At 53.2% G+C, this 25800-nt stretch overlaps 1 protein-coding gene and 1 non-coding gene across 2 annotated transcripts in view; one reads left to right on the top strand and one right to left on the bottom strand.

Moving 5' to 3' along the window:
- The window catches only part of LMF1 (lipase maturation factor 1), a 70672-nt gene extending 66461 nt beyond the window's left edge, over positions 1-4211 (top strand). Inside the window, exons 5-9 of the mRNA XM_068565623.1 lie at positions 1756-1939; positions 2316-2469; positions 2621-2804; positions 3489-3601; positions 3992-4211. Of these exons, the coding sequence (XP_068421724.1) occupies positions 1756-1939; positions 2316-2469; positions 2621-2804; positions 3489-3601; positions 3992-4166 (810 nt within the window). The 3' untranslated portion in view covers positions 4167-4211. The remainder of the gene's footprint in view (positions 1-1755; positions 1940-2315; positions 2470-2620; positions 2805-3488; positions 3602-3991) is intronic.
- A 9417-nt stretch (positions 4212-13628) lies between these two features.
- TRNAD-GUC (transfer RNA aspartic acid (anticodon GUC)) lies at positions 13629-13701 on the bottom strand. The gene has a single exon. It is a non-coding gene; the product is annotated as a tRNA-Asp (tRNA).
- Between the last annotated feature and the right edge of the window lie 12099 nt (positions 13702-25800).

Raw genomic sequence — 25800 nt, 5'->3', positions numbered from 1 at the left:
AGAAATTGAGGAGCTGGGTGTCAGCTGAGTCTCGTCCGGCCATGGGGCCCCCGGCCTGGGTCTTTGGTCTCACGTCCTTCCTCGATGCCCCCACGTGGCTCCGACCCGTCGGCTCCTGTGCCAGGGAGGCCCACAGGGCCCCGGCAGATGCGCGTGAGTGACCTGGACAGGGACATGGCCGTTCTGCTACTCTGGGGCTGTCTGCTTGTTCAGGTCTTATTTTTTGCAGAAATGTGTCCATTTGGTTGGACAGTTGAAAATCTCCTTATTTCTCTTGTCACTGTGGCGACTGCACCATTTTCATTGTGGGTTTATTTGCTGGTGGTGCTGGTCCCCATTTCCTTCTGCTTTGCTGACCTGTGGCTCCTGGTGTCTTGTTTCCCCTTTTCTGAGGCACGTGCTTGAGGCAGTTTGTCTCCCTGTAGACACGTCCGCCGTGGACCCGTGTGCTCTCACCTCCCAGCACCCGACACCCTGGTCATCCCAGAGGCCCTGCTCCCTCCCAAGTCTTACCCCCGCCTCCCCAGCCAGGGGCAGAGCCTGGACCAGAGCAGAGCCGGCTGGTGTGAACCTTACATCACACCTTTCATAAAAAACTAATTTGAAATGGATCCGAGACCTAAACATAATAGCCAGACCTGTAAAACTTTTAGAAGATCTTTACATCTTTGGAGGAGGAAAAGATTTCTTAGATGGGACACAAAAAGCAGAATTGTAAAGTTTTTTTAAATTGATAACTTGGACTTCCTAAAAACGTAACTTCACCTCTTTGAAAACTGCGTAATGAAAAGGCCGCAGCTGGCAGTTATACATCTGACGGAGGACTGGCTCCGGGTTCTGCTAGGACTTCCAACTCAGGAAGGCATGGGGGTGTCCTGGGCTGCACCCCAGAAGCCCTCGGCTCTGCCTCTTGCCCTCCGCAACCTCCAGCCTGCCCTCCCACTGTGGTCACCTGGAATCTCCTCACCCGCGTTTGTGCAGCCCACAGGAAGCTCTGCGTGCAGCTGGCACTGGGGTCCCTGGGGCTCCACAGTCAGAGGCGTCTGCCTAGGGGGCAAGCGGGGCTGCTCTGTTCCACCTTTGCTCTAGGAGAGCCTGGCGCCTGGTGGGGAGGGCGGGATGTGAACCCTGCAGCCTCTCCTCCCCTCAAGTGAAGACCACCCACTCCCTACTCCTGCCCGCATCCTTGACAACAGGGTCAAAATCAGGCAGAAGGTGCCATTTTCAAGTCACTAAAACAACTTATAAGCCTGTCCTAAGCGCCCCCCACCCCTGTGAGGGACACACACCACAGGTGCCGTGGGGCTGGTCCTGGCCCCGACACCTGGGTGGACCACTGAGCAGTCAGCTGGAGTCCTGGGGCTACCCCGGGCCTGTTGATTAACAGTCACTGTGACAGTTGCCACAAACACAAACTTGTCACCTCCCAGTTGTGTAACTCCAGTGGCCTCCAAGCAGGGTTAGAGGCTGGAATCACAGTGTCGGCAGGTGGGGTCCTCACCAGAGGCACTGGGTAGCGTCTGCCTCTGAGATCATTTAGGATGTAGACATTGCGGGGTTGGTCTGAGGGAGGCCGGGCAAGTGGCCTGGGGGGGGCATGGGGCCTGGGCCACGGCCTTCCGGGCACCTGGGGGTCAGCACAGGCTGCTGGGAAGGACAGGACCCCCAGCCCCCATGCCTCTGGTGTGGACTCCATGCATCACTGTGGAGCACGTGAAATGCGGTGGCTGGAGGGATCTCTCTCTCCACCCCCAGATGGTCCTCATCATCAGCGGGAATCTGAGCTTCCTGAACTGGCTGACCATCGTGCCCAGCCTCGCCTGCTTCGATGACGCCACTCTGGGCTTCCTGTTTCCCTCGGGGCCCGGCTGCCTCAAGGACCAAGTCCTGAGGATGCAGGAAGAGGAAGCTCGAGGGGCCAGGGCCCCACGGACACGCGGTGGGTGACACCTGAAGGCGGATGTGGCCGGGCAGCGTGGGTGGTCTCGAGTTGATGGCACCCAGCCCTGTGCCCACACCAGTGGCCTGGGAGACAAGGCAGCATCTCCATGCCTGGTCAGGGTCACTCCTGTCTGCTTGGTATGGACGGTGTGTCCTGGTCCTCAGGAAGGGAGGCCCGGTGACCTCAGCTGGGGGGCCTAAGAGGGAGCTGCTGTGTTTCCACATCCGCCTCGGAAGGTGTCCTTGGCGCAGGGAGAAGGGGCTCGGGCTGTGGTGGGGGCAGCGGCACCTCCCTCGGCTTCTGTGGGCCCAAGGGGCCGAACAGAGGCCAGGCCTGGGGGCAGGAGCCCACCCACTATCCCCCCTCCCGGCAGGCAGCGTGGCACGGCACACGGTCAACCTGGCGCTGGGCGTCCTGGTCGCCTGGCTCAGCGTCCCCGTGGTCCTCAACTTGCTGAGCCCCCGGCAGGTCATGAACAGCTCCTTCAACCCTCTCCGGATCGTCAACACATATGGGGCCTTCGGCAGGTACCTCAGGGCCACCATGACCCCAGAGGGGAGACATGCGGGTGAGGCCAGCCCCGACCTGCAGCCCCCCAGCCTCGTCCTGGTCTGCTCAGGTTGGTGGGTGGGGTCAGGGTGGGGAGGTGCAGCCCTGACTGGTCTCCCCCATGCCCAGCATCACCAAGGAGCGCACAGAGGTCATCCTGCAGGGCACCGCCAGCCCCAATGCCAGCGCGCCAGACGCCAAGTGGGAGGACTACGAGTTCAAGTGCAAGCCCGGTGACCTGAGGCGGCGGCCATGCCTCATCTCCCCGTACCACCACCGCCTGGACTGGCTTATGTGGTTCGCCGCCTTCCAGGTGAGGCCCTCGGTGGGGAGGCCCCGCTGACACGGCAAGGCCCGGGAATCCTGTGCTGGGGCACAGCCCATGGGGAACCTTCCCAGGCTCCCAGCACGGCCCTTGCACAAGGATCTGTGGGTACCCAGGGCTGGGCCTCACAGCCAGCTTCTCAGAGCGCTTCCACCAGAGGGGCCGAGGCATGCGTGGCCAACGCTGGGGCAGCCAGTGTCCACAGAATCTTTGCTCAGGCCAGAGCAAGGCTGCAGCACTGTCGCCATCCCACCTTGCCCAGGAAGATAGCCTCCGGGGGGCTCGGTCACTTGCCCAAAATCCCTGGCCCGGCAGGTGACAAAGCTGACAGGTGAACTGGGATAGCCAGGCCCAGCCCCGCTCCATCCAGGTCCCCGCAGACAGCAGTGGCGATGGCGCCCAGGAGAGCAAGCAGGACCGGGGTCCCTGCAAGAACAGGAAGGAGGTGGTCCCAAACAAAAGAACTGCAGCATAGGCCCCCAGGGCAGCCCCCGCCCAAGAGAGGCTGGCCGCCAGCCACACTGGAGTCAGATGCCCCCAGGACAACAGCCTGAAGGCCGGGTGACCGTCACGAGGGAGGGGGTGGAAAGCACACATCCACGGGGCTCTCCAAGGGCCCGGTGGCCGTGCAGGCACCTAGCTATCTGCGCCCTGTCCTCTTCTCACCCCCAGACCTACGAGCACAACGAGTGGATCATCCACCTGGCGGGCAAGCTCCTGGCCAACGACGCCCAGGCCCTATCCCTGCTGGCCCTTAACCCCTTCGCAGGCAGGGCACCCCCCAGGTAAGATTCCCCTCCCAGACAGGAACACACACCCCACCCCACCCCACCCCCACCAACTGCAGCCTCAGCTGCCTTTCAGGGCTTCTCCCCAAATGCAGGGGTCTGCTCTGGGGGCTGGGCCCACCTCCTGGAAACATGCCCCGACACAACGGTCTGCGAACCTCAGGTACCACTCACCTGCTGAAAGGATGCAGGGCTCAGCCCGATTGGCTCTGAGCGCTCGGCCCTCCCGGCTCCAGAGCCCCGCCCGCCCCACCATCATCTGGTCAGGGGCCTGGTTGTGCCGGGGACTCCTTGGGGCTCTCTGGCTTCCCCTGGGTGGCCTCTCCCTCTGAGGACTCCAGGGCTGTCTTGGGGGCGGAGGCTGACTGTGCTGCCCTTGCTCTGCAGGTGGGTCCGGGGAGAGCACTACAGGTACAAGTTCAGCCGCCCCGGGGGCACGCACGCTGCTGAGGGCAAGTGGTGGATCCGGAAGAGGCTCGGCCCCTACTTCCCCCCGCTCAGCTTCCAGGACCTGAAGGGCTACTTCAGGTCACGGGAGTGGCCGTACCCCAAACCCGAATAGAGGTGGCCCAGGGCTTGTGCCCCAAGAAATAAAGTGGGAAGACTGCGGGCTGGCTGCTCTGGGTGGGGTCTCCACGAGGACATCCAGGGAAGCCGACCCAGAGAGGAGGGGCTGCCAGGGTCCTGGGTGGTTGTCTGTGCTTTCCTGTCTCCCCACAGTCAGTCCCCATGGTTCCCAAGTCTCTTGGCTCTGGGTTCGTCAGAGGAATCCCCAGAAAGCCCCCAGGCCTGCTCCACCCAGATCACGCCCCTTGTCACCAGGCCCACCCCCCAGACACCAGCATCCCGATGTTGCACCCAGCTCTGGTCTATCCCAGGACCACCTGCCTGTGCAGCCAAGAGGAAAGCCTGCCTCTCCTCTCTGCTCCCCCAAGCGGGTCCCCACCACGTCCAGGAGGGTCCTGCGCAAGGAAGTAGTCAGGGCTCCCTCTCAGAACACGTGTGCGCCCACACGTGCTCTTCTCCACAGTGACCAGCACCCGAAGATGTGGACAGAGGGCCTCTGTCCTCCTTGGGTGGGCCACCCCCCCCCCCAGCCCTGAGTGAGGCGCCTCCTCCCCTCCTTTGTGACCACGTTGCCCAGTCTCGCACCTGGAACCTCCTGCTCCCTGACCTAGGGTGGGAGGACGGGACAGCAGAGCAGTCAGCCCCAGCCTGGGCGCCGGGGTCCCCAGGGCAGCGATTCTGAGGCCCAGTCACTGTAGGTTGAACTGGATTAATGGTGTGTTGCTTGGCAACCCTACTGGGCTGTGGCCCAGAACCTCTACGGCCTGATGTCAGCGTTGAGTGGACACCCACCTGCCCCCCACCATCCGAGGCGCCTGCCGCACTGTGGAGGGTCCCGGCGGGAACGAGGTGGTTCAGGCTAGGAGGCCAGGCTGAGGTGGGCACAAGTGTGGATCTGTGTGGAGCACCCCCCCCCCCCCCACCGCCTGCCTGGGGGCCCGGCCAGCCCAGGTGCCAACAAGAGAGGCTGTGTTCCTGCTCGCAGGCAAACAGGCGCCCTGTGTCTGTCGCAGGACAGACAGGGCCTCAGACAAGGAGCCTGGAGCCAGCAAGTCTGCCTGCGGCAGCCGCGTAAAACTACCACCAGCCTGCCGGAATGGGCAACCCTTACCGGGGGGCTGTCCTTGGGACCCTGCCAATGGGTAGGAGCACCAGGGGTGCCCCTGGGGGGCCCAGGGTGGGTAGGGGGCCTGAGGAGATGCTGTGTCTTGGCTCGGGGTGGCCCTGCAGCCCCAGAACCACAGGTGGCCTCCCTGCCAGGAGCCATGGTGGGTCCCTGCCCCGCCAGCCCTTCCCGCCACACTCTGGGCTCGCTGCCACCCAGGGCTCAGGCAGGGGAGGCCCCCAGCACTCCTTGGTGTGGGCTCCTCTCTGAGCCTTGGTCCAGCTGTGCCCCCCAAGGCTCCTGGGACAGCCCCCCAGACATGCATAGGAGGCTGTGCTTAGACCTGTGGGCTGGGCGGGGCCGGGGCTGGAGCCGGTGGCAGGAGTGACACAGGAGGCCCTGAGCCCATCCAGGGGGGCGAGGGGGGGACCAGGAACTAAGTGGCCCCACCCCTCCTGGGACAGGGCAGCATCCTCTCACCCCGGGGGATGTCCCGGGGGATATCCCAGGTGATCCCTGGTCAGGGTGGGCACATGGCCCTCTAACAAACCAAGGACTCAGCCAGACCTGCACACCCCTCCAGAGGCTCTGGTCCCCCAGGGCCCACCCATCTGCCAGAAAGGGTGCCAGCCCCACCTTCAGAGCCTGTCCTGAGACCACACCCTCCCATCAAGGACAGCCAGACTGCACCTCTCCTCCACTCAGAGCCCTCCCAGGGCCCCCACCTCACTAAGCATGAACCTGGGGTCCCTGCCTATCACCTCCGCCCACTCCCCTGCATCCTCTCCATCCCGCATGCCCACCAGCCCTGTTGGGCCACAGGGCCTTTGCACTGGTAGCTCATGGTGCTCACCTCTCTCAGGGCCCCCTCTTCTGCCTCTGCTGGACTCCAGGCTGCTCCTGGTCACACACGGGCTGGTGGGGGGGCTCATCCTGGCCCCCCAGTGCTGGATACACTGTTGACCTGATGAAAGAGAAAGGCCCAAACACTTAACGTCTGCTCCACCTGATGCTGCCTCAGTCTAGCTTCAGGACAGTCAGCTGTTTCGGGGGCGGGGGTGGGGCGGCGAGTGCAGGGCAGGGACACAATGTTGGGCCTTGGCTCGCCCCTCCCGGCAGCTGTGTCCCCATGAATCGTCCACCTGGCAGCAGGGGGTGCTTGCAGGTGAGGATCCGCCTTACTCAACAAGAGGCTCAGATGCATGTTGGAAACTGAATTTCTGTCAGGCTCAGGCCGCTGTGCCAGGGTTCTACGTTCACCTTCTAAAACTAGGAGTCAGCCTGAGGCTCCTGGGGAAGGGGCAGCAGGAGTCTTCTCAGACCACAGGAGGAGCAGCCTACTCGTGGGAGGGGCTGCCCTGGAGAGGGGTGAGCAGGGCATGACTGGGGCACCCTGACTTCCCGAGGGACTGGGAATTTCAGATCTGTTCTTCCCACCTGCTCTCTTGAGCTGACGCCCCCTGGAAACCACTGCCTGACAAGCTGGCCCTCGCTGAGACCCCCACCCAATCTGAGGGTGTCTCCCCTGCAGAGCACTCTGCCCCCATGGCTGTCACACGTCTGAATGGGGTCTGTCTGGTGACGGCAGCAACGCCCAGGCCCAGCCGGGACCCCATAGGCTGCAGAGTGTGCCCAGCCCCCCACCCCCACCAGCTCTCCAACTGGAGGGCCCTGTGCTCAGCCCTCTTGCTCCAGGATGGGACATGGGACTCAGGACTCCAGTCACAGGGCAGTGGCTGAGCTCAGGTGATCCACTGAGCCTGGCTGTCGGCCCATCCAAAGCTGTAGGCTCAGCCAGGGGCCCGTCTCAGGGAGGACCCACCGTCTCCCTCTTGCTCCAGGACAGGACGAGGGGCTTGGGCGCAGGTCCCGTCCCCACGAGGAGGGTGTGTACCAGCCTCCCTCTGTCAGAGGGGCTCTGGGCATCTTCCCCTTCACCAAGAGTTTTTCACTCAGAGGTGATCAGTGCATCTTGGGCGCCTGCTGAGGCCAAGCCCACCCTCTTTGCAGCCTAGTTCAGATCAGAGCCCTCCCATGGGGCGTCCCTGGGCAGGGTTCACAAGCCCTCCTCTCCCTGGGCTTCTGCATCTGCACGGGCATGGCCTGACGCTTTGCGCTCTTAGGCCACCAGCTCTGGAGGGACAGGGTCAGCAAACTCCCAGCCTGGTGGCTTTGTGGGAGCGGGAAGATCTCCACATCAATGCGTGTTGAGTTCAAGCGTGTTACCAGTTATTAGAACAGGCCCGTGAAGACATAGAAAACCTGAGCTGTTGTGGAGTGCTTCGCTGCGTTCCTCCATTGTCCCCAGCGTCCCCCACAACCTCTGGGCCCCACCGTGGAGTGAGGCCCTTCTCCCTCCTGATGTTCATCCAGGGCTTCTCTCTTGTCTCCTCGTCAGTCTTCTCACAGCTCCAGCTTTGGCTTCTTCAGTCAACTGTCCTCTTCCACTTTCTGTTTCACATACATACGTTGTTATTTCCTTGCACCTTTTTCAGGTTTGCCTTCTGTCATCTCGAGTTGCAGACTTTATTTCTTTCTATCCCTCCTTCTGATTTCTAGGAAACACAGCTAAGGACCCACACACACGCACAAGTAGCTGCACCCGCAGGCTCTGTTGACCACTGTGGGCTTTATGAATTCTAGAGACTGTGATGTCCTATTAACACATCAAATAATAGAGGTGGGGATTTAAATGTTCAAATGAATGGATTTGGGAGGCAGTCTTTCACCTTGAATTTTATCACCATGTTTGCCACTCCCAGCACCTCTCACCCCCCCATGCCTCCAGCACCCTGGATCAACGCCCTTTTCAGAAGTGAACAAATTCTGGTGGAAAGGATACCTCCAATTCTGAGACAGCTACTTGCATCCCTCTGCTGAGGGGTTCCCTAGTTCAGTTAGCATCATGACAACCTGTCCCCTGGATCCATCCCTGCCCTGTATCCCACAGCCTGAGGATACCATGGACCTTTGTCCCCAGGGATTCAGTTCCAAAGCCACTGGGTAAGGTGGAACTCACGTGTCAGCAAACTGACCTTTAAAGCTCCTAAAGTAATCAGCAAAATTGACAGAACTGTAGCTTGACTGACAAAAAGAAGATACAAATAACTAAGATCAAAAAAGTGGGGACATTACTACCAACATTACAGACATAAAAAGGATTACAAGAGAATAGTATGAACAATTGTAGCCAACAAATCAGGTAACCTAGACAGTGGACAAATTCCTAAAGACACACAAAATGCTAGAAGTGACTCAGGAAGAAGTAGGAAATTTGAAGAGATCTGTAGCAAGTAAGGAGATTGAATCAGTAATCAAAACCTCCAGCAGAGAAAAGTACTGCATCAGATGGCTTTGTTACTGAATTCTCCCAAGAATTAAAGAAAAATTAACACCAATCCTTCCAAAACTTTTTCCAAAGAATTAGAAAAGGAGGTAGGACTTCCCTGGTGGTGCAGTAGTTAAGAATCCACCTGCCAATGCAGGGGACACAGGTTTGAGCCCTGGTCCAGGAAGATCCCCATGCTTCAGAGCAGCTAAGCCTATGCGCCACAACTACTGAGCCTGCGCTCCAGAGCCCAGAAGCCACAACTACTGAAGCCTGTGCTCCGCAACAAGAAAAGCCACTGCAATGAGAAGCCTGTGCACTGCAACAAAGAGTAGACCCCGCTCGCCGCAACTAGAGAAAGCCCATGCACAGCAACGAAGACCCAACACAGCCAAAATTTAATTAATAAATTTTAAAAGAGGAGGGAACACTTCCTAACTCATCCTGTGGAGGCCAGTATTACCCTGGTTACAAGGCCAGACAAAGACACCAGTATCCTTCATGAATAGAGATACAAAAGTGCTCAACAAAATACTAGCAAAACAAATCTATCAGCATATTAAGAGGATTATATGCCATGACCAAGTGGTATTTATCCTAGGAATGCCAGAGTGGTTCAACATAAGAAAATCAATCAATGCAATACACCACATTAACAGAATACAGGGGCAGAAAGAAAAACATGATCATCTCGATGCAGAAAAATCGTGTGAAAAAAATCCAACGCACTCTCATGATAAAAACCACTCAGAAAACTAGGAATAGAAGGGAACTTCCTCAATGTAATAAAAGGCATGTATGAAAACTCCACAGCTAATATCATACTCAATGGTGAAAGACTGAAAACTTTCCCTCTATGATCAAGACCAAGACAAGGATGCCCCTTTTCACCACTGCTATTCAACACTGTACTGGAGGTCTAGCCAGAGCAATTAGTCAAGAAAAATAATTAAAAGGCTTTGAATTGGAGAGGAAGAAGTAAAACTATATTAACAGATGATGTAATCCTATATATAGAAAATTCCAGCAATCCACAAAAATATTACGGGAGCTAATAAACTAATTCAGCAAAGTTGCAGGGTATAAGATCAACACACAAAAATCAGATGTGTTTCTATACCTGCAATGAACAGTCTGAAAAAGAAACTAAGGAAACAATACCACTTATAATAGCATCCAAAAGAATAAAATAGCCAAGAATAAATTTAACCGAGGAGGTAAATGACTTGTACACTGAAAAGTACAAAACATTGCTGAAAGAAATCAAGGAAAACAAAAATACAGTGAAAGGCATCCATATCCATGGATTTGATGACTTAATATTGTTAAGATGACAATACTAACAAAGTATCTACAGAGTTGATGAAATCTCTGTCAAAATTCCAATGGCCTTTTTTATAAAAATATAAAGACCAATCCTCAAATCCATATGGAATTGTAAGAGGCCCTAAATAATGAAAATACTCTTGAAAAAGAAGAATAAAGCTGACGGACTCACACTTCTGATTTTAAAATAGTACAAAGTAATCAAAACTGGTCATGGCACAAGGATAGACACACAGACCAACAGAATAGAATGCTGAGCCTGGAGAGAAACCCTTGCATGTATGGCCAAATGGCCTTTGACAAGGGTGCCAAGACCATTCAATGGAAAAAGGATAGTCTTTTCAACTGATGCTGGGAAAAATGGATCTACATGCTAAAGAGTGAGCTTGGGCCCTTACCTCACACCATATTCAAAAATTAACTCAAAATGGATGAAATACCTAAATGTAAGAGCTAACACTATTACAACTCTTGAAAGAAAACATGGTTACTCTTCATGACCTTGGATTTGGCAGTGGATTCTGAGGTATGATGCCAAAAGCAAGAGCAACAATAACCCAAGATAAATTGGACTTCATCAAATTTAAAACTTTTATGCATCTAAAGACACTATCAAGATGTGGTACATATATACAATGGAATATTAGCCATAAAAAGAAACGAAATTGAGCTTTTGTAGTGAGGTGGATGGACCTAGGGTCTGTCATACAGAGTGAAGTAAGTCAGAAAGAGAAAAACAAATACCTTATGCTACCACGTATATATGGAATCCTAAAAAAAAAAAAAAAAGTTACGAAGAACCTAGGGGCAGGACGGTAATAAAGACACAGACCTACTAGAGAATGGACTTGAGGACACAGGGAGGGGGAAGGGTAAGCTGGGACAAAGAGAGTGGCATGGACATATATACTACCAAATGTTAAATAGATAGCTAGTGGGAAGCAGCCTCATAGCACAGGGACATAGCTGGGGGTCCTGACCCCTCTCCCCACAGGTGTGCGACCACCTCATCCACCAGGACTGACCTGACCGGGTGGAGAGCAGCTGACCCTGCCTCTGGGCAGTGTGGTTCACTGTTCTAGGGGTCATACCTGTCTAGGTGTTCCGCATGGTCCACCTGTTACAGCTTTATCATCGATCCCGGTACCTCACGGTCTCAGCCCCAACTTCTCAAAACTGCCTTGACTGTCTCTGGCCCATTGCTCACAACAAGCTGAAGTTTCTTGTTAGTTCTAATACAGGCAGACCTCATTTTATTGCACTTCACAGAGATCAGTGTTTTTTACAAATTGAAGCAACCCTGCATTGAGTCTGTGGGCGCCATTTTTCAACAGCATTTTCTAACTTCAGGTCTCTGTGTCACATTTTAGTAATTCTCTTAAAAATAATGAAAATGTTTGAGATATTGCATTTGTGATGGTGCTATGTGATCAGTGATCTTTGATGTCACTATTGTAATTGTTTTGGGCACCATGAACTGTACCCATGTAAGATCATGAACTGAATGGATAAATGTGTGTGTTCTGACTGCTCTACCAACCAGCTGTTCCCCCCATCTGTCTCCCTCTCCTCAGGCCTCCCTGTTCCCTGAGACACAGCAAGATTGAAATTAAGCCAATTAATAACCCTACAGTGGCCTCTAAGTGTTCAAGTGAAAGGAAGAGTTGCATGTCTCTCACTTTAAATCAAAAGCTGAAGATGATTAAATTTAGTGAGAAAGGCATGTCAAAAGTCAAGGTAATCCAAAAGCTAGCCCTCTTGCACCAAACAGCCAAGTTGTGAATGCAAAGGAAAAGTTCTTGAAGAAAATTAAAAGTGCCACTCCAGTGAACACATGAATGATAAAGTGGAACAGCCTTATTGCTGATATGGAGAAAATTTTAGTCTAGATTGAAGATCTAACTAGCCACAACATTCCCTTAAACCAAAGTCTAATTCAGAACAAGGCTAACTCTCTTCAATTCTATGAAGGCTGAGAGAGACAAGGAAGCTGCAGAAGAAAAGCCTGAAGCTGGCAGAGGTTGGTTCGTGAGGCTGAAGGAAAGAACCCGTCTCCATAAAATAAAAGTGCAAGGTGAAGCAGCAAATGCTCATGTAGAAGCTGCAGCAAGTTATCCAGAAGATCTAGCTGAGATCATCAATGAAGGTGGCTGCACCAAACAACAGATATTCAATGTAGACGAGACAGCCTTCTATTGGAACAAGAAGCCATCTAGGACTTTCACAGCTAGAGAGAAGTCAGTGCCTGGCTTCAAAGCATCAAAGGACAAGCTGACTCTTGTTAGGGGCTAATGCAGCTGGTGACTTTAAGTTGAAGCCAATGCTTATTTACCATTCTGAAAATCCTAGAGTCCTTAAGAATTATGTTAAATCTACTCTCCAATGCTCAATAAATGGAACCACAAAACCTGGATGACACATCTGTTTACAACATGGCTTACTGAATATTATAAGCCCACTGTTGACACCTACTGCTCAGAAAAAAAAAGATTCAAAATATCACTACTCATTGACAATGCACGTGGTCACCCAAGAGCTCTGGTGGAGGTGTACAATGAGATTAATGTTATTTCCCTGTCTGCTAGCACAGCATCCATTCTGTAGCCCATGGATCAAAGAGTAATTTTTGATTTTGAAGTCTTATTATTTAAGAAATGCATATCATAAGGCTATAGCTGCCATATATAGTGATTCCTCTGATGGATCTGGGCAATGTCAACTGAAAATCTTCTGAAAAGGATTCACCATCCTGGATGCCATTATGAACTTTTATGATTCATGGGAAGAGGTCAAATTATCAACATTAACAGGAGTTTGGAAGAAGTTGACTCAAACCCTCATGGATGACTTTGAGGGGTTCAAGACTTCAGTGGAGGAAGTAATTGCAGATGTGGTAGAAATAGCAAGAGAACTAGAATTAGAAGTGGAGCCTGAAGATGTAACTGAGTTGCTTCAATCTCATGACAAAACTTTTAATGAATGAGGAGTTGCCTCTCACGGATGAGCAATAAAGTGGTTTCTTGAGATGGAATCAACTCCAGTGAAGATGCTGTGAAGACTGTTGAAATGGCAACAAAGAATTTTAAATATTACATGAACTTAGTTGATAAAGCAGCAGCAGGGTTTGAGAGGATTGACTCCAATTTTGAAAGAAGTTCTACTATGGATACAATGCTATCAAACAGCATTGCATGCTACAGAGAAATCATTCATGAGAGGAAGAGTCAATCAATGTGGCGAACTTCATTATCTTATTTTAAGAAATTGTCACAGCCACCTCAACCATCAGTAACCACCACCCTGATCAGTTAGCAGATATCAACATCAAGGCAAAACTCTCCACCAGGAAAAAGACTACAACTCACTAAGGCTCAGATGATGATTAGCATTTTTAAATTAAGGTATGTATGTACATTACTCTTTTAGACATAATGCTATTGCACACTTAATAGACAACAGTATAGTGTAAAGGTAACTTTTATATGCTCTGGGAAACCAAAAAATCATGTGATTTGCTTTATTGCGATGTTCTGGAACCAAAACCCATGGCATCTCCGAGTTGTGCCTGTAGTTTATGTGCAAATAGTGGATGGTATTGTTTCTCTTCTTCCCACCCGAGGCTCTTTGCCTTTTTGGTTTTTTGGGGGGTTTGGGGGGGTTTTTTATTCGGCCACACCACATGGCTTGCAGGATTTTAGTTCCCTGACCAGGGATCGAACCTGGGCCCTCAGCAGTGACAGCACAGAGTCCTAACCACTGGACTACCAAGGAATTCCCTCTTTCTTGTCTTGTGCTAGCTTCCAGGTTGAGGCCCACCATCTCTCTCATGACCTCTTGTCTTCTTTCTAACCTAGAAGTTGTCCCTTTAAAAAATCTCACCACAGTGAGCTAGTCTACTGCAAAAACGCTTTGGCTGAAACCATGTAAAAATGCTGGGGAAAAAAATAATCAAATTTTGTTTCTGAACTCACAAAAAATATATAATGTAGTGCAAGAAGAGAAGCTGAAAGCCAGAACAGTGCACCGCAGGCTGCAGGGAAGAGGCACCTTGTCCTGATGACATGGGGACTCCCAACAAAGGCCTTTCCATTAAACTAGAACCCTTTCAGGGCCAAAACATTAGACAACAAAATCAATGAAACCCAATTTGGTTCTTTGAAAATATCAGTAAAAGGGATAAACTTCTAGCTACAATGATCAAGCAAAAAGAAGACAGAACACAAATTACAACATCAAGAAGGAAAAAGGGGACATCACTACAGATCCTATAGACACTGAAAGGACAATAAGAGAATATTGTGAACATTATTCTAATAGACTTGACATCCTAGTTGAAGTGAAAAGAATTCCATGAAATAGACACATTACTAAAAGTGACTCACAAAGAAAGAGAAAACCCAAACAGCCCTATCACAATTAAAGAAATTGAATTCATAATTTAAAATCTCACAAAGAAAACTTCAGACCGAGATGGCCTGATTGGTAAGTTCTATCAACATTTAATGAAGAAATGATGTCATTCTATCAAACTTTCAGAAAATAGAGGAGGAGGAAACGCACACTACTGATCAGAATACAAAAAGGTATGGGACTTCCCTGGTGGCTCAGTGGATAAGACTCCGTGCTCCCAATGCAGGGGGGCCGGGTTCAATCCCTGGTCAGGGAGCTAGATCCCACATGCATGCCGCAACTAAGAGTTCACATGCCGCAACTAAGGAGCCAGCGAGCTGCAACTAAGGAGCCCACGTCCCGCAACTAAGGAGCTAGCGCAACCAAAGAAAGAAAGACTATAAAAAGGTACAATCACATGAAAGACAGTTTGGCATTTTGAAAACATTAAACATGTACTACCATATGACCCAGCCATTCCTCTCCTAGGTATGAAAACACAGAGACCTTTAAGCACTGTTCTTAGCAGACTTATTCATAATAACCAAAGAGCTGGGAGCAGCCCAGGGGTCCATCAGTAGGCGAGTGGATGAACCCATTGTGTTGTAAACATGCATGTAAACATGCAAATATTTGCATGTAAACATGCAAATAATTCTTAGCAATAAACAGACCAAATTATTGCTACACATTTGAACCTCAAAAACATGCTGAGCTAACGAATCCAGAAACAAAAGAATATACACCATATGATTCCATTTATATAGAACTCTAGGGAGGAAAAAAGTCCCAGTCAATCCCTCCCCAACTCTGCCCCGGCTAACCATTGACCTGTTCTCTGTCCCTGGGAAGTGGAACAAGGGAATATCTGCGGGGGCTGGAAATGTTCTATATCTTAATTGTGTGGTAGGTACCTCAGTGTACACATTTGTCAAAAACCATCAAGCTGTACACTTAAAATAGGTGCATTTTGTTTCATGTAAATTACGACTGACTCTCTGCATAAAGCCCTGATTTGTAGTATTTTTTAATTTCCATGATCTAAACACTCTCAGCACAGAGCTGGGAAGGGGTGTGCATGGTCAGTCTCGTGTGGCGGTACAAGCCAGCTCCGGCACAATACCACTTGTCCCTCAGTCAAGTTGGTCTTGAAAAGAAAACAAAGAAACCCTGAAATATCATTACGGCAGGCTAAAATAAGACTTTCAATGCCAAGTGTTGATGAAGGCACAGAGCAGTGGAAATGCTGGTAAAAGCATAGATTGGCGATATGTATTAAAAGTTGACGCTGTACACACCCAGGACCCAGCTGCGCCATGCCTGGGGCGTCCACAACAGAAGCGTGCACTACAGGTCACAGCAGCACTGTTCACTAAAGACCAAACACCCATCAGGAGTGAAGAGGTGGACGGGGGTCGTGCACTCACAGGACGGGACACTTTACTGCACTTGGATACATGCCTCGTGACTTCACTTACAATACGACGCTCACAGGCAAGCGGTGCTAAGTGGAGGGTTGTGGTCACATTGGGGGACACCGACATTCAATCTCTGAACATTTTCTGAGCTCACACTTTGTGGACTTCTGTATGTGTTCCAATCCACAATTAAAACGTTTTTGACAGAAAAATCTGTTTTCATCGTTGAGTGTCAGACCCTTTACACTGTATTTATTATATGAGCCCAGAGCTGGGTGTTTGTCTTTTCATAGATACGCGTAAGAAGGTGCTGTGCCCACTTGACTCCGGGTGGAGTTCCTGCGCATCTTGTCTTGCGCTGTGACTAACACACTTTCCCTTTGCTGGCTGCCCATCGTGGAAGGGCTTTCTGTTCCCTGAGTTTGTAAACCTGCTGGGTGAGACTCAAAAGCCCCAGACAGTCCTCCCTCCCGCCCAGGGCGGTTTGGTTCTTTTCTAAAGTCAACGCTTGAACCCTGAGGGACAAGAGCAAGTTCACAAAGCCTCCCGAGATAAGAGCTGGCGGCGCCCGGTTGGCCCACGTCTACCTTCAAGGACACCTTGCTCTGGGGCTGAAAGTCAGGAAAGCGGTGACGTAAAGCCGGCAGAACCAGACGACGCCTCTTACCTGCCTTTCCTCCTGCACGGGGTCCACGGTTCCATTTGTCCTGGGAGGGTCATCTGCGTCACTGCCCCCGCTGGCGCTGGCTCGGTAGGGCTGCACCTGGGGCGAGGGCCTCAGCGCCAGCCAGCAGCTGCGCTCCCCGCGGGCACACATTTGCATCTCAATAACCGGGGCTGAAGCTGAAGGAGCCAGCTGTCAGAGCCTAGGGAGAAACGTGCCTTGTTCCTTTAAGGGGTGGGCTCAAGGCTCTTCATCAAGTGGCCTCCATCTCCCCGCTGGTCTTCACACTCACACAATTCTTCTAGACGAAAAAAATACGAAGCACCATTAGCGAGCGAGTTATCAGGGGCCAACTGTGTCCCCATCAATGCCCCTCAGTCCATTGTGGCCGTCGTGCAGCTGCAGGGCTGGCGCCGAGCAAGCCGCCGGCTGGGCTGTCCCTCCATCCCGTCTGACCATCCCCACTGGGTGCTGCGGCCATCGAGCCCTTTCACTGTCGTGTCCAGTGGAAGTGGATGGCACATTCAGAGCTCATGCACTGTCCTGGGGGGACCAGGCCCAGCCAACGCCCCCCAGACGATGGCTCAGCCCAAGTGGATCCCATCCTCCCCTCACCCGCCGGCTGTTCTTGTCGACCCAGTGCCATAAGCCCACCCCTTGCTGACCAATGCCCCTGGCTGCCCACTGCCCCAGGGTCTCGGCACACAGGTCCGCCCCAGAGGCCTTCCCTGGCCCACCCCAACGCGTCCCTCACTGGGAGTCTCGGAACAGGTGTCCCTGGGCCTGGTGTTCCATACTCCTCAGTCCCCACACAAGGGCGTCACTTCCACCAGTGAGGGCCTGCAGGTCAGCGGTGGTGGGTTGAATAGTGTCCCCAAAATTCACATCCACCCAGAACCGCAGAACATGACCTTAGAAATAGGGTCTTTACAGATGTGATCAGTTAAGAGGAGGTGATGCTGGGTTAGGCTGGGACTAAACCAATGTCCAGTGTCCTCACACCAGGAGGAGACACAGACACAGGGGAGGCCATGTGACCACAGAGGCAGAGACAGTGACGCGGCCACAACCCAGGGATGCCAGAGCCCCCAGAAGCAGGACGAGGCGGGAAGGATCCTCCCCTGGAGCCTCGGACTTCTGGCCTCAGACCGGGAGATGGGACATTCCTTTCTTCCTAAACCCCCCAGGTTATGGCCCTGTGCTGCGAGGACCCCCAGAGACCCACACACCGGAGGAGGAGGCAGCGCCTCTGGACCCAGGAGAGCCTCGCATGCCCAGATCTGGCCGTGCAGAGCATGGAGCCCAGGGTGGCCCCCACAGCCACCCTCCTCGATGACCTGGGGGCAGGTGGGCAAGCACCTCCCGAGGCAGCAGCCCCACCCGAGAGGGTCAGGGATGCAGGGCAGCGAGATGGACGGTTCTGCTCTGGGGACTGGCTCCACCCCATCAGCTCATGCAGGACCCCCCACGCATCTGTGCCCTTGACCCCACCTGCCCCTCTGAGCCCTTCGCACCCAGCCGGGAGCCACTGGGACCCCTCGCCCCTGCCCAGGGGGCACACTGCCCTGGATACAGGCAAATTTTGGTATGAGTCCCTAGGGGAGCGGGACACTGGGCATTCACGGGCGACACCTGGGGAGGACAGGGGCCAAATTCCTCCCTGGATGGTGTGGCAGGTCCCCAGGTGGCCATGCCGGGAGGTACCAGCAGGCCCACAGCCCAGGGCCGGGCTCTTTGAGCTCCTACTGCCCGACGCAGAGGGCACGCACTGGGGGTGGCACCCACTTTCCATCGCTAGCCGCTCCAGGCAGGAATACACTGGGAACTGACATAACAGGCACCATGGAACCACAGGCCCCTTGCTGGGAGGAAGGACCATAAGGACAGGCCAGGGGGAAACAGACCAAGAGGCTTCCTTCTGCTCTGAAGGGGAAGAGCCCCACCTGGGAGGGGACCCACCCCAACGCTCTGCCCTTCCCTAAGAGTGCCAACCTTGTCTGTCACCCTCCCCTGGGGTGCTGGATGGGCCAACCCCATGAGGAGCCGAGGACACGGGTCACCTGGTCCCTCATCTGTGACCCTCAGGGCCAGCTTGGGGGTTCAGAGGGAATCAGGTGCGGCCACAGGGCCTGAACAGTCCAGGCATCAACATCAACACTCCGGGTTTCCACAGGGACCGGGAGAACCAGACAGAGACACGGCAGGCGGACCGACCGCAGGTTCTTGCCAAACATCTAAGAGACGTTTGGGGTTTGGAATCGCAGATCAGGGCTGTGGGCGGCATCCTATTCCATAGACTTTTCTGGGGAAGAGAGACTCCCACCCTAAGAGAGAAGGAGGGGCCAGCAGAGTCAGCAAGGCCTACCTCAGGTGCTGGTGGAGCCCCCGCATACACGTGTGCACACAGGCAGGACCACATATGTACACGTGCAGGCACACAGGCACAGGGGTGCATCTTAAGTACACAGTTATGTATATGACATTTCATACTAATATCACAGTTACGTAAATTGTGTGACTAGCTAGATATTTTGGAAATAGGAGTGACCGCCAGACCTGACCCTCCACCCTGTGGGCCACAGCGGAGGCGGCCACACCAGGCCTGCCTGGACTGACCTCCAAGCAAGTGGAAATAAGCTCCTGGTGAGCACAGAACACACGGGTTCAGATGCCTCTTCCAAAGGAAGGTCCAGCATCCCGGGGGTGGGGGCATCTTGGCTGTCCGGTGCCCACACGCGCGGTCTCGCTTGCCTGTCCCCACCCCCTCCCGAGGACACCCAGCAGCACGGCCGCTCTGAGGAGCCAAGATGGCATCAGGAGGACACCGTCTGGCTGCAGGACCCCCGGCCCCCTGCCCAGAGCTGTGGCGGGTCCTGCCGGAGCCCCCAGCCCAGTCTGGGGCTGCACTGGCTGACTCACCCAGGGCAGCTGTGGCAGCAATGAGCCAGGGTACAAGCCCCCAGTGCACACAGCCAACCAGCTCCTTCCACGTTCGCTTGTGTCACAGGGTCTTGGCTGGTGGGACACAGTTATCAAGGGGGTTCCCCTCTATCATCCCTGAGTGCTGGGGCAGGAATGGCTGCAAAGCCCAGCGGGGGCTTCCAGGTGGAGGCAGAAGCTGGAGGCCCTGACGCGGCTCTGCCCGCTGACCCCACCAAGACTCAACACCTAATTACTCCTCCTCCCGTCCCAGGGCTGGCAGAGGATGCCCTGGAGGGGCTGCCAGCCAGGCCGTGCCCTAAGGGTCAGAGGGACAGCTGCCCGGAGAGGAGGGGACGACACCTGAGACCACAGGCACCTCCTCTGCCTCAAAAAGGAAGACGCCAGGATCCCTGGACGCAGAGGCATCTGTCTTCCCCGGGTCAGGTTAGCAGGGAGGTGGCAGAGCCAGGAAAACCCGGCACACAGCCGCCTCTTCACAGGGTGAGAGGGACAACGCCCTACCAGAGGCCAGGGGGACAGCTGGCCCGCCACTGTTGGGGCTCAGGCACCACAGCTGCACAGGCAGCCGAACCCCACTCAGACCCAGGAAGCAGAGCGCACACTGGCCGGAACTCCTATCTGTGCCGCGCAGCTGGCAAGGGCCAGAGGCAGCTCACAGCGGGGGGGTGCTGGCATCATCCACCCTTGGCCAGGGTGCCCACAGGTCCCTAAACAAGGCGGGGGCGCTGAGCCCAGGTCCCTGCGAGCAGCACAGGGTACAGCAGCCCATCCCTTCCCGGACAGGCGCCCAGGGCCAGTGCTGAGCCATCCTTACCAGCCTGCAAGGTGGGAACCCACACACACCTCACAGCTCAGGGACAGAAGCCGAGGGGCTTTGTGGAAAGACTTGCCCACCCCGATGATCCCGCAGCCCCAGCCTCTGAGCTGAAACCGGTGAGTCTCTCGCAGCCTTCTCAGGACCAGTGGGTCCAAGCTGGGGCCAGGAAGGGAAGGCACCCCTGCACCGACAGGAGCCGGGCACACCCCACACCTGGGGCCACACCAGAGAGCAGCCCACAGGGCCGGGCAGCAGGGGAGGCCGCTGCCAGAGCCCCATCATCCTGCCTTACCAGGATAGGCCCCAAATCCAATGATAGTGTCCTTACAGGAGACAGAAGAGGACAGACACAGACTGAGAAGAAGTCACGTGAAGATGGAGATGGGAGCCCCCAGAAGCTGGAAGAGGCTGGAAGGATCCTCCCCTGGAGCCTCTATCTTGGTCTGACTTCTGGCCTCCAGACTGTGAGAGGATGAGGGTCTGCTGTTTTCACCACCCAGGTTGTGGTGATTTGATCTGGCAGCCCCAGGACACTAGCACACCCACCATCCCGCTCTAGTGTGGGTGTGACGGGGGCGGCCCCCTCCCCAGGCTTCTTCCGACTTCTCTGGTCAGCCCTGGGGGCACACCCTTGGCCTCGGCTTCAATGGACACACCCAAGCCAGAAGCAGAAACACCCCTTCTTTGATAACTTAGATGAAATGGACCAATTCCCCCAAAATCACAAACAACCAAACTCACCCAAAATGTAATAGATACTGAATAGTACTATAATTGTCAAAGACGTTGAATTTGCAGTTAAAACTATGGAAGAGAAATGTCCAGGCCCAGGTGGTTTTACTGATGAATTCTACCAAACATTTAAAGAAAAAGTAACACCAATTCTACCCGATCTCTTCCAGAAAGTAGAAAAGGAGGGAACACTTCCGAGGTCAGCATTACCCAAACCAAAGCCAGAAAGGACAAACAAGAAAACCACAGACCAGCATCCCTCACAAAATAGAAAATGAGCCAGCAACCAAGTGGGCTCAGCTTCAAAATTTGAAAATCAAAAGACCAAATAAGAAAAACCATATAATCATATCAACAGATGAAGAAAAAACATTAGACAAAATTCAATATCTATTCATGATAAACAACAACCACCACCTCTCAGCAAATCGGAACAAGAACTTCCTGAAACTGACAAAGGGCATTTACACACCCACAGCCACCCCTCTCCCCTGTGCCCCCCCTCAGTGGAGAAAGCCATACAGCGGTCTGGCTGGGAACCGACCCCTCTGTTCTGAGGAGCTGGGCAAGGGCGGGGAGGGGGCAGACAGTCCAGAAAAGGCAGGACGGCCACCACTGTCAGATGGGAGAAGCTGGCAGACAAGCTCCGTGTCCCAGACAGAGCATCACACAAAGGCCACCTCCCCCAGGGCAGGGGCCCCGGCCCAGGAGCCGCCCCTGTGTCCCAGGGTCTAGTGCTGAACCATGGTCAGGCCCAGGGTGGGCCTGCAGACGCCCCCGCCCCCTGGGGTCCTCAGAGGCTGGGTCTGAAGGGGCTGCACCCCTGGTGTGGTCGCCCCCAGGTCCAGGCTCAGCCCGGGTGTGCCCTCCCAGCGGCTCTCAGGTGGGGGACCCTGAAGGGGCGTCAACACGTCAGCAGGACCCCTAGAGACTGTCATAGGCGACAGCTGGAGGTAAGAGGCTGGCGCTAGGCCCTGAGGCCCCTCGAACTTGCAGGTTCACAGCTGACAGCGTCTAGGCCAGGCAGCCTCCCCCCGCATCATTCCAACATTTCAATAACTTCATGGGGATTTTCGTCCTCCTGAGGTGAGAGCTTGACAAGGCCTGTGTATCGGCCGCAGGGCATCCCCCGGAGCCAGCCCCTCCAAGAAGGGCCTTGACGGGCCTGTGGCTTCAGACCCTGGCCTCACTTGGACTGACGTACAGCGCCCGCGGGCAGCGCTCAAGGACAGAGCTGGGCGGAGGGACACCGGCCTCCCAGCTCACGGCCCAATGTAGTGTAAACATTTGGTAGAATCGCAGTGAAGCGGCCTGGGCGTTCCTCCAGGGAGGTTTTTAAACCACTAACCTAATCTATTTCTTACAGGTCTTAGCTTCTGACAGTGAGAAAAGGCAAAGGGAAAAATAACAAATAACGAAAAGCACACAGATGTGAGTCTCCTGGTCTTGCTCACACAGGAGAGAAGGAACCCACCTCCTTCCTGGCTGTTTCCCGACCAAATGTGATTCAAACATCTCTCCTGATAACGCCGTTCCTGACAGATGTGGCAGCGGGGCCGGCGTGCTGCTCATGGCAACGGGGACCCTTGTCTCCAGGTCTCTGTCCTGTGCAGACGCCTCCAAACAGGAAGGCGGGGAATCCCCTGGCGGTCCCGCGGTCAGGATTCGGCCCCTGCAGGTGACCGGGCCTGCTCGGAGTCTGCACCTGCCCCCAGCCTGACACCACGCAAACGACCGAGGAGACCCCAGACACATCCAGGCCCCCTACCCGGGCACATCCAGCTGCCGGCGACCCCCGCACGTCACGTCCTACACCTGACCCTCAACCTGCTTCCCTGCCCCCGCCCCCCACCCCCACTCCTTCCCCCCATAGCCCCCGCCCCCGCCGTTGCCGCCACCCCACCCAAAGCACGTCCCCCACCTCAGCTCCACCTGCCGAGCCTGAGCCCCTCCCTCATCCACTCACCAGCCCCCACCTCTCCATGGCCCCACATACGCTGCCCTCCCCGGGGGACCAGCCCGACAACCGATCAGCGCAGAGCGAATCAACCGGACCCCGTCCCTTGAACGTACCCACCAGCTCACGCGACTTCTCTTCCCTCATCTCTGAACGGGCGCCGGAGACCTCGTGCACAACCAGCAGGGAAGCAAGCCCACCACCTGCGAACAATCATACTCAGGCCTCCGCCTCCGAACCTCTCACCTTTCTGCTCAGGGCGCACGCAGGTGGGGAGGGGGCGCAGGGTGGGGGTCCCAGCAGAGAGAGGACGAGCCCCACTGACCACAGCCCAGGCCCAAGTGGGGCCGAGACCCTACTGTGACCAGGGCCCTCAATGCGGGTGGGGCCTGCCACAGGATGTGAAAAAGGTGCTGGGACTCCTGTGATTACGCTCGCCAAGGGCTTCACGCTGCCCACCTGAGCCTGGTTGAGACGCCCACACACAAAGACTGCAGCCTCCACCTGTACTGCCCCGTGGGGCTAGCTGGGCGGGGCCTCACACCCACGGAGCTGAGAGATGTTGGTAAACCGGTGTGGCTCAAGCCGCAGAACTGTGGAAATCTGTTACACAGCCACAGAAATCTAATTCAGTCACAAAGGAAGCATCAGCGAGTTCCATGAAGTAGAAATGTTATAGAACTGATCATAATGCAATAAGACCACAAGTTGTTAACAGTGTCAAAAAGCAGACAGAAAAAGACTTTCATGTAGAAAATTTTTTTTAAAACTATTAACTCTTGGATGAGTGGGGAAATACAACCAAAAGTATAGAATTTCTAAAAAAAAAATGACGTGAAAACACTACACATCAGAATCTATGAAATACATTTAAAGCACTAATCATAGAGCAATTCACAATATTAAACATTTTTATTTAAAAAGATGAAAACAAGTTAAATTCCCAACCCAAAAAAAGCTTAGAAAAAGAACTAAGTAAATCAATAGAGAGCATAAGAGAGGAAATAATAAAAATGAGAAGAGGTATTACAGGGTAAAAAACAGAAAAAACATAATTATGATTAGTAAACCAAAATCCTAATTTTTAAATTAACAGAATAGGTCATCCATTAGTTAACTTAATTGAGAAAAGAGAAGAAAACCAAAAAAAAAATAAGAAATAATAAGAGGAGGACTTCCCTGGTGGCACAGTGGTTAAGAATCTACCTGCCAATGCAGGGGACACGGGTTCGAGCCCTGGTCCGGGAAGATCCCACCTGCCGTGGAGCAACTAAGCCTGTGCACCACAACTACTGAGCCTGCGCTCTAGAGCCCGTGAGCCACAACTACTGAGCCCACGTGCCACAACTACTGAAGCCCACGTGCCTAGAGCTCATGCTCCATAGCAAGAGAAGCCACTGCAATGAGAAGCCCACACACCGCAACGAAGAGTAGCCCCCGCTCACCGCAACTAGAGAAAGCCTGCGCACAGCAATGAAGACCCAACACAGCCAAAAATAAAAATTAAAATTAAAATTAATTAATTAATTAATTTTTTTAAAACTGGCCCTGTTAGAGATGGAAAACTTAGACCTATTTCCATGGAAGAAATAAAGTTACCAGGAAACACTCAGCCCCCCTGTCCCCCCAAAAAAGCAATAGGCACAGGTAATTTCACAGATAAATTCTACCAAATCTTTAAGGACCAGATGGTCTTTTTTTTTTTTTGGAGTACAGTTGCTTTACAATGTTGTGTTAGTTTCTGCTGTACAGCAAAGTGAATCAGCTATACATATACATATATCCCCTCTTTTTTGGATTTCCTTCCCATTTAGGTCACCACAGAGCAAGGGACCAGATGGTCTTAAAGCTTTACAAATTATCCCACAGCATTGAAGATGAGGGGGAAACTTTTATATTCTTTTTCTAAAGCAAGAAGAACATTGGTAACCTAACTATAATAAAGACAGTATGAAAGAAGACATTTACAAACCAATATCACTTATGAATATTGATGCAAAAGCACTAACTAAAACATTGCCCATCAGAATACAACCCCATACGAGGAAAATAAGACACCACAGCCAAGGGGGATTTATCCCAAGACTCCAAAGTTGCTTCACTATCAGACATTCCAGACATAAAATTCACTATATTGACAGATTTCAGGAGAAAAATCATGATTCTCTCCATAGGTGCAAAAAAAGCCCTGACAAAATTTAATGCCCGTTCCTGATAAAAATATAAACAGTAAGGAAAATAGATATTGATAGATAGATACTTTCTTCACGTAACAAAATATATATACCATTTCCTAAACCCATCACCCCCCTGAACAAGAGATGCTACTGTCAACACTGTACAGAGGCATTAGCCACTGCAATCAGACAAGAAAAATCAGTGAGGATCATAAGAACTGGAAAAGAAATGAAACTTTCTCTATTTGCAGAGGCTATGATCGTCTACCTGGAAAACCCTAGAGCAATGCTGTGCAATTAAACTTTTTGTGATGATGGAATGTTCCACATCCTCCATGTCCAAAACAGGACCACCAGCCACATGCAGCTATTGAGCTTTGAAATAGGGCTCCTGTGACTGAGGAACTGAGTATTTGGTTTCATTTCATTTTATTTTATGTGCACACATATTTTTTTTTAACTTATTTATTTATCTTGGTTGCATTGGGTCTTCGTTGCTGTTCGCGGGCTTCCTCTAGTTGCAGCGAGTGGGGGTTACTCTTCATTGTGGTGTGCAGGCTTCTCACTGCAGTGGTTTCTCTTGTTGCGGAGCATGGGCTCCAGGTGCATGGGCTTCAGTAGTTGTGGCATGTGGGCTCAGTAGTTGTGGCTCACTGGCTCTAGAGCGCAGGCTCAGTAGTTGTGGCGCACGGCCTTAGTTGCTCCACAGCATGTGGGATCTTCCCAGACCAGGGCTCAAACCCGTGTCCCCTGCATTGGCAGGCAGATTCTTA

Source organism: Eschrichtius robustus, chromosome 16 (assembly GCF_028021215.1).
Source record: "Eschrichtius robustus isolate mEscRob2 chromosome 16, mEscRob2.pri, whole genome shotgun sequence".
Classification (NCBI taxonomy): Eukaryota; Metazoa; Chordata; class Mammalia; order Artiodactyla; family Eschrichtiidae; genus Eschrichtius; species Eschrichtius robustus.
This window is presented reverse-complemented; position numbering and strand designations above follow the sequence as displayed.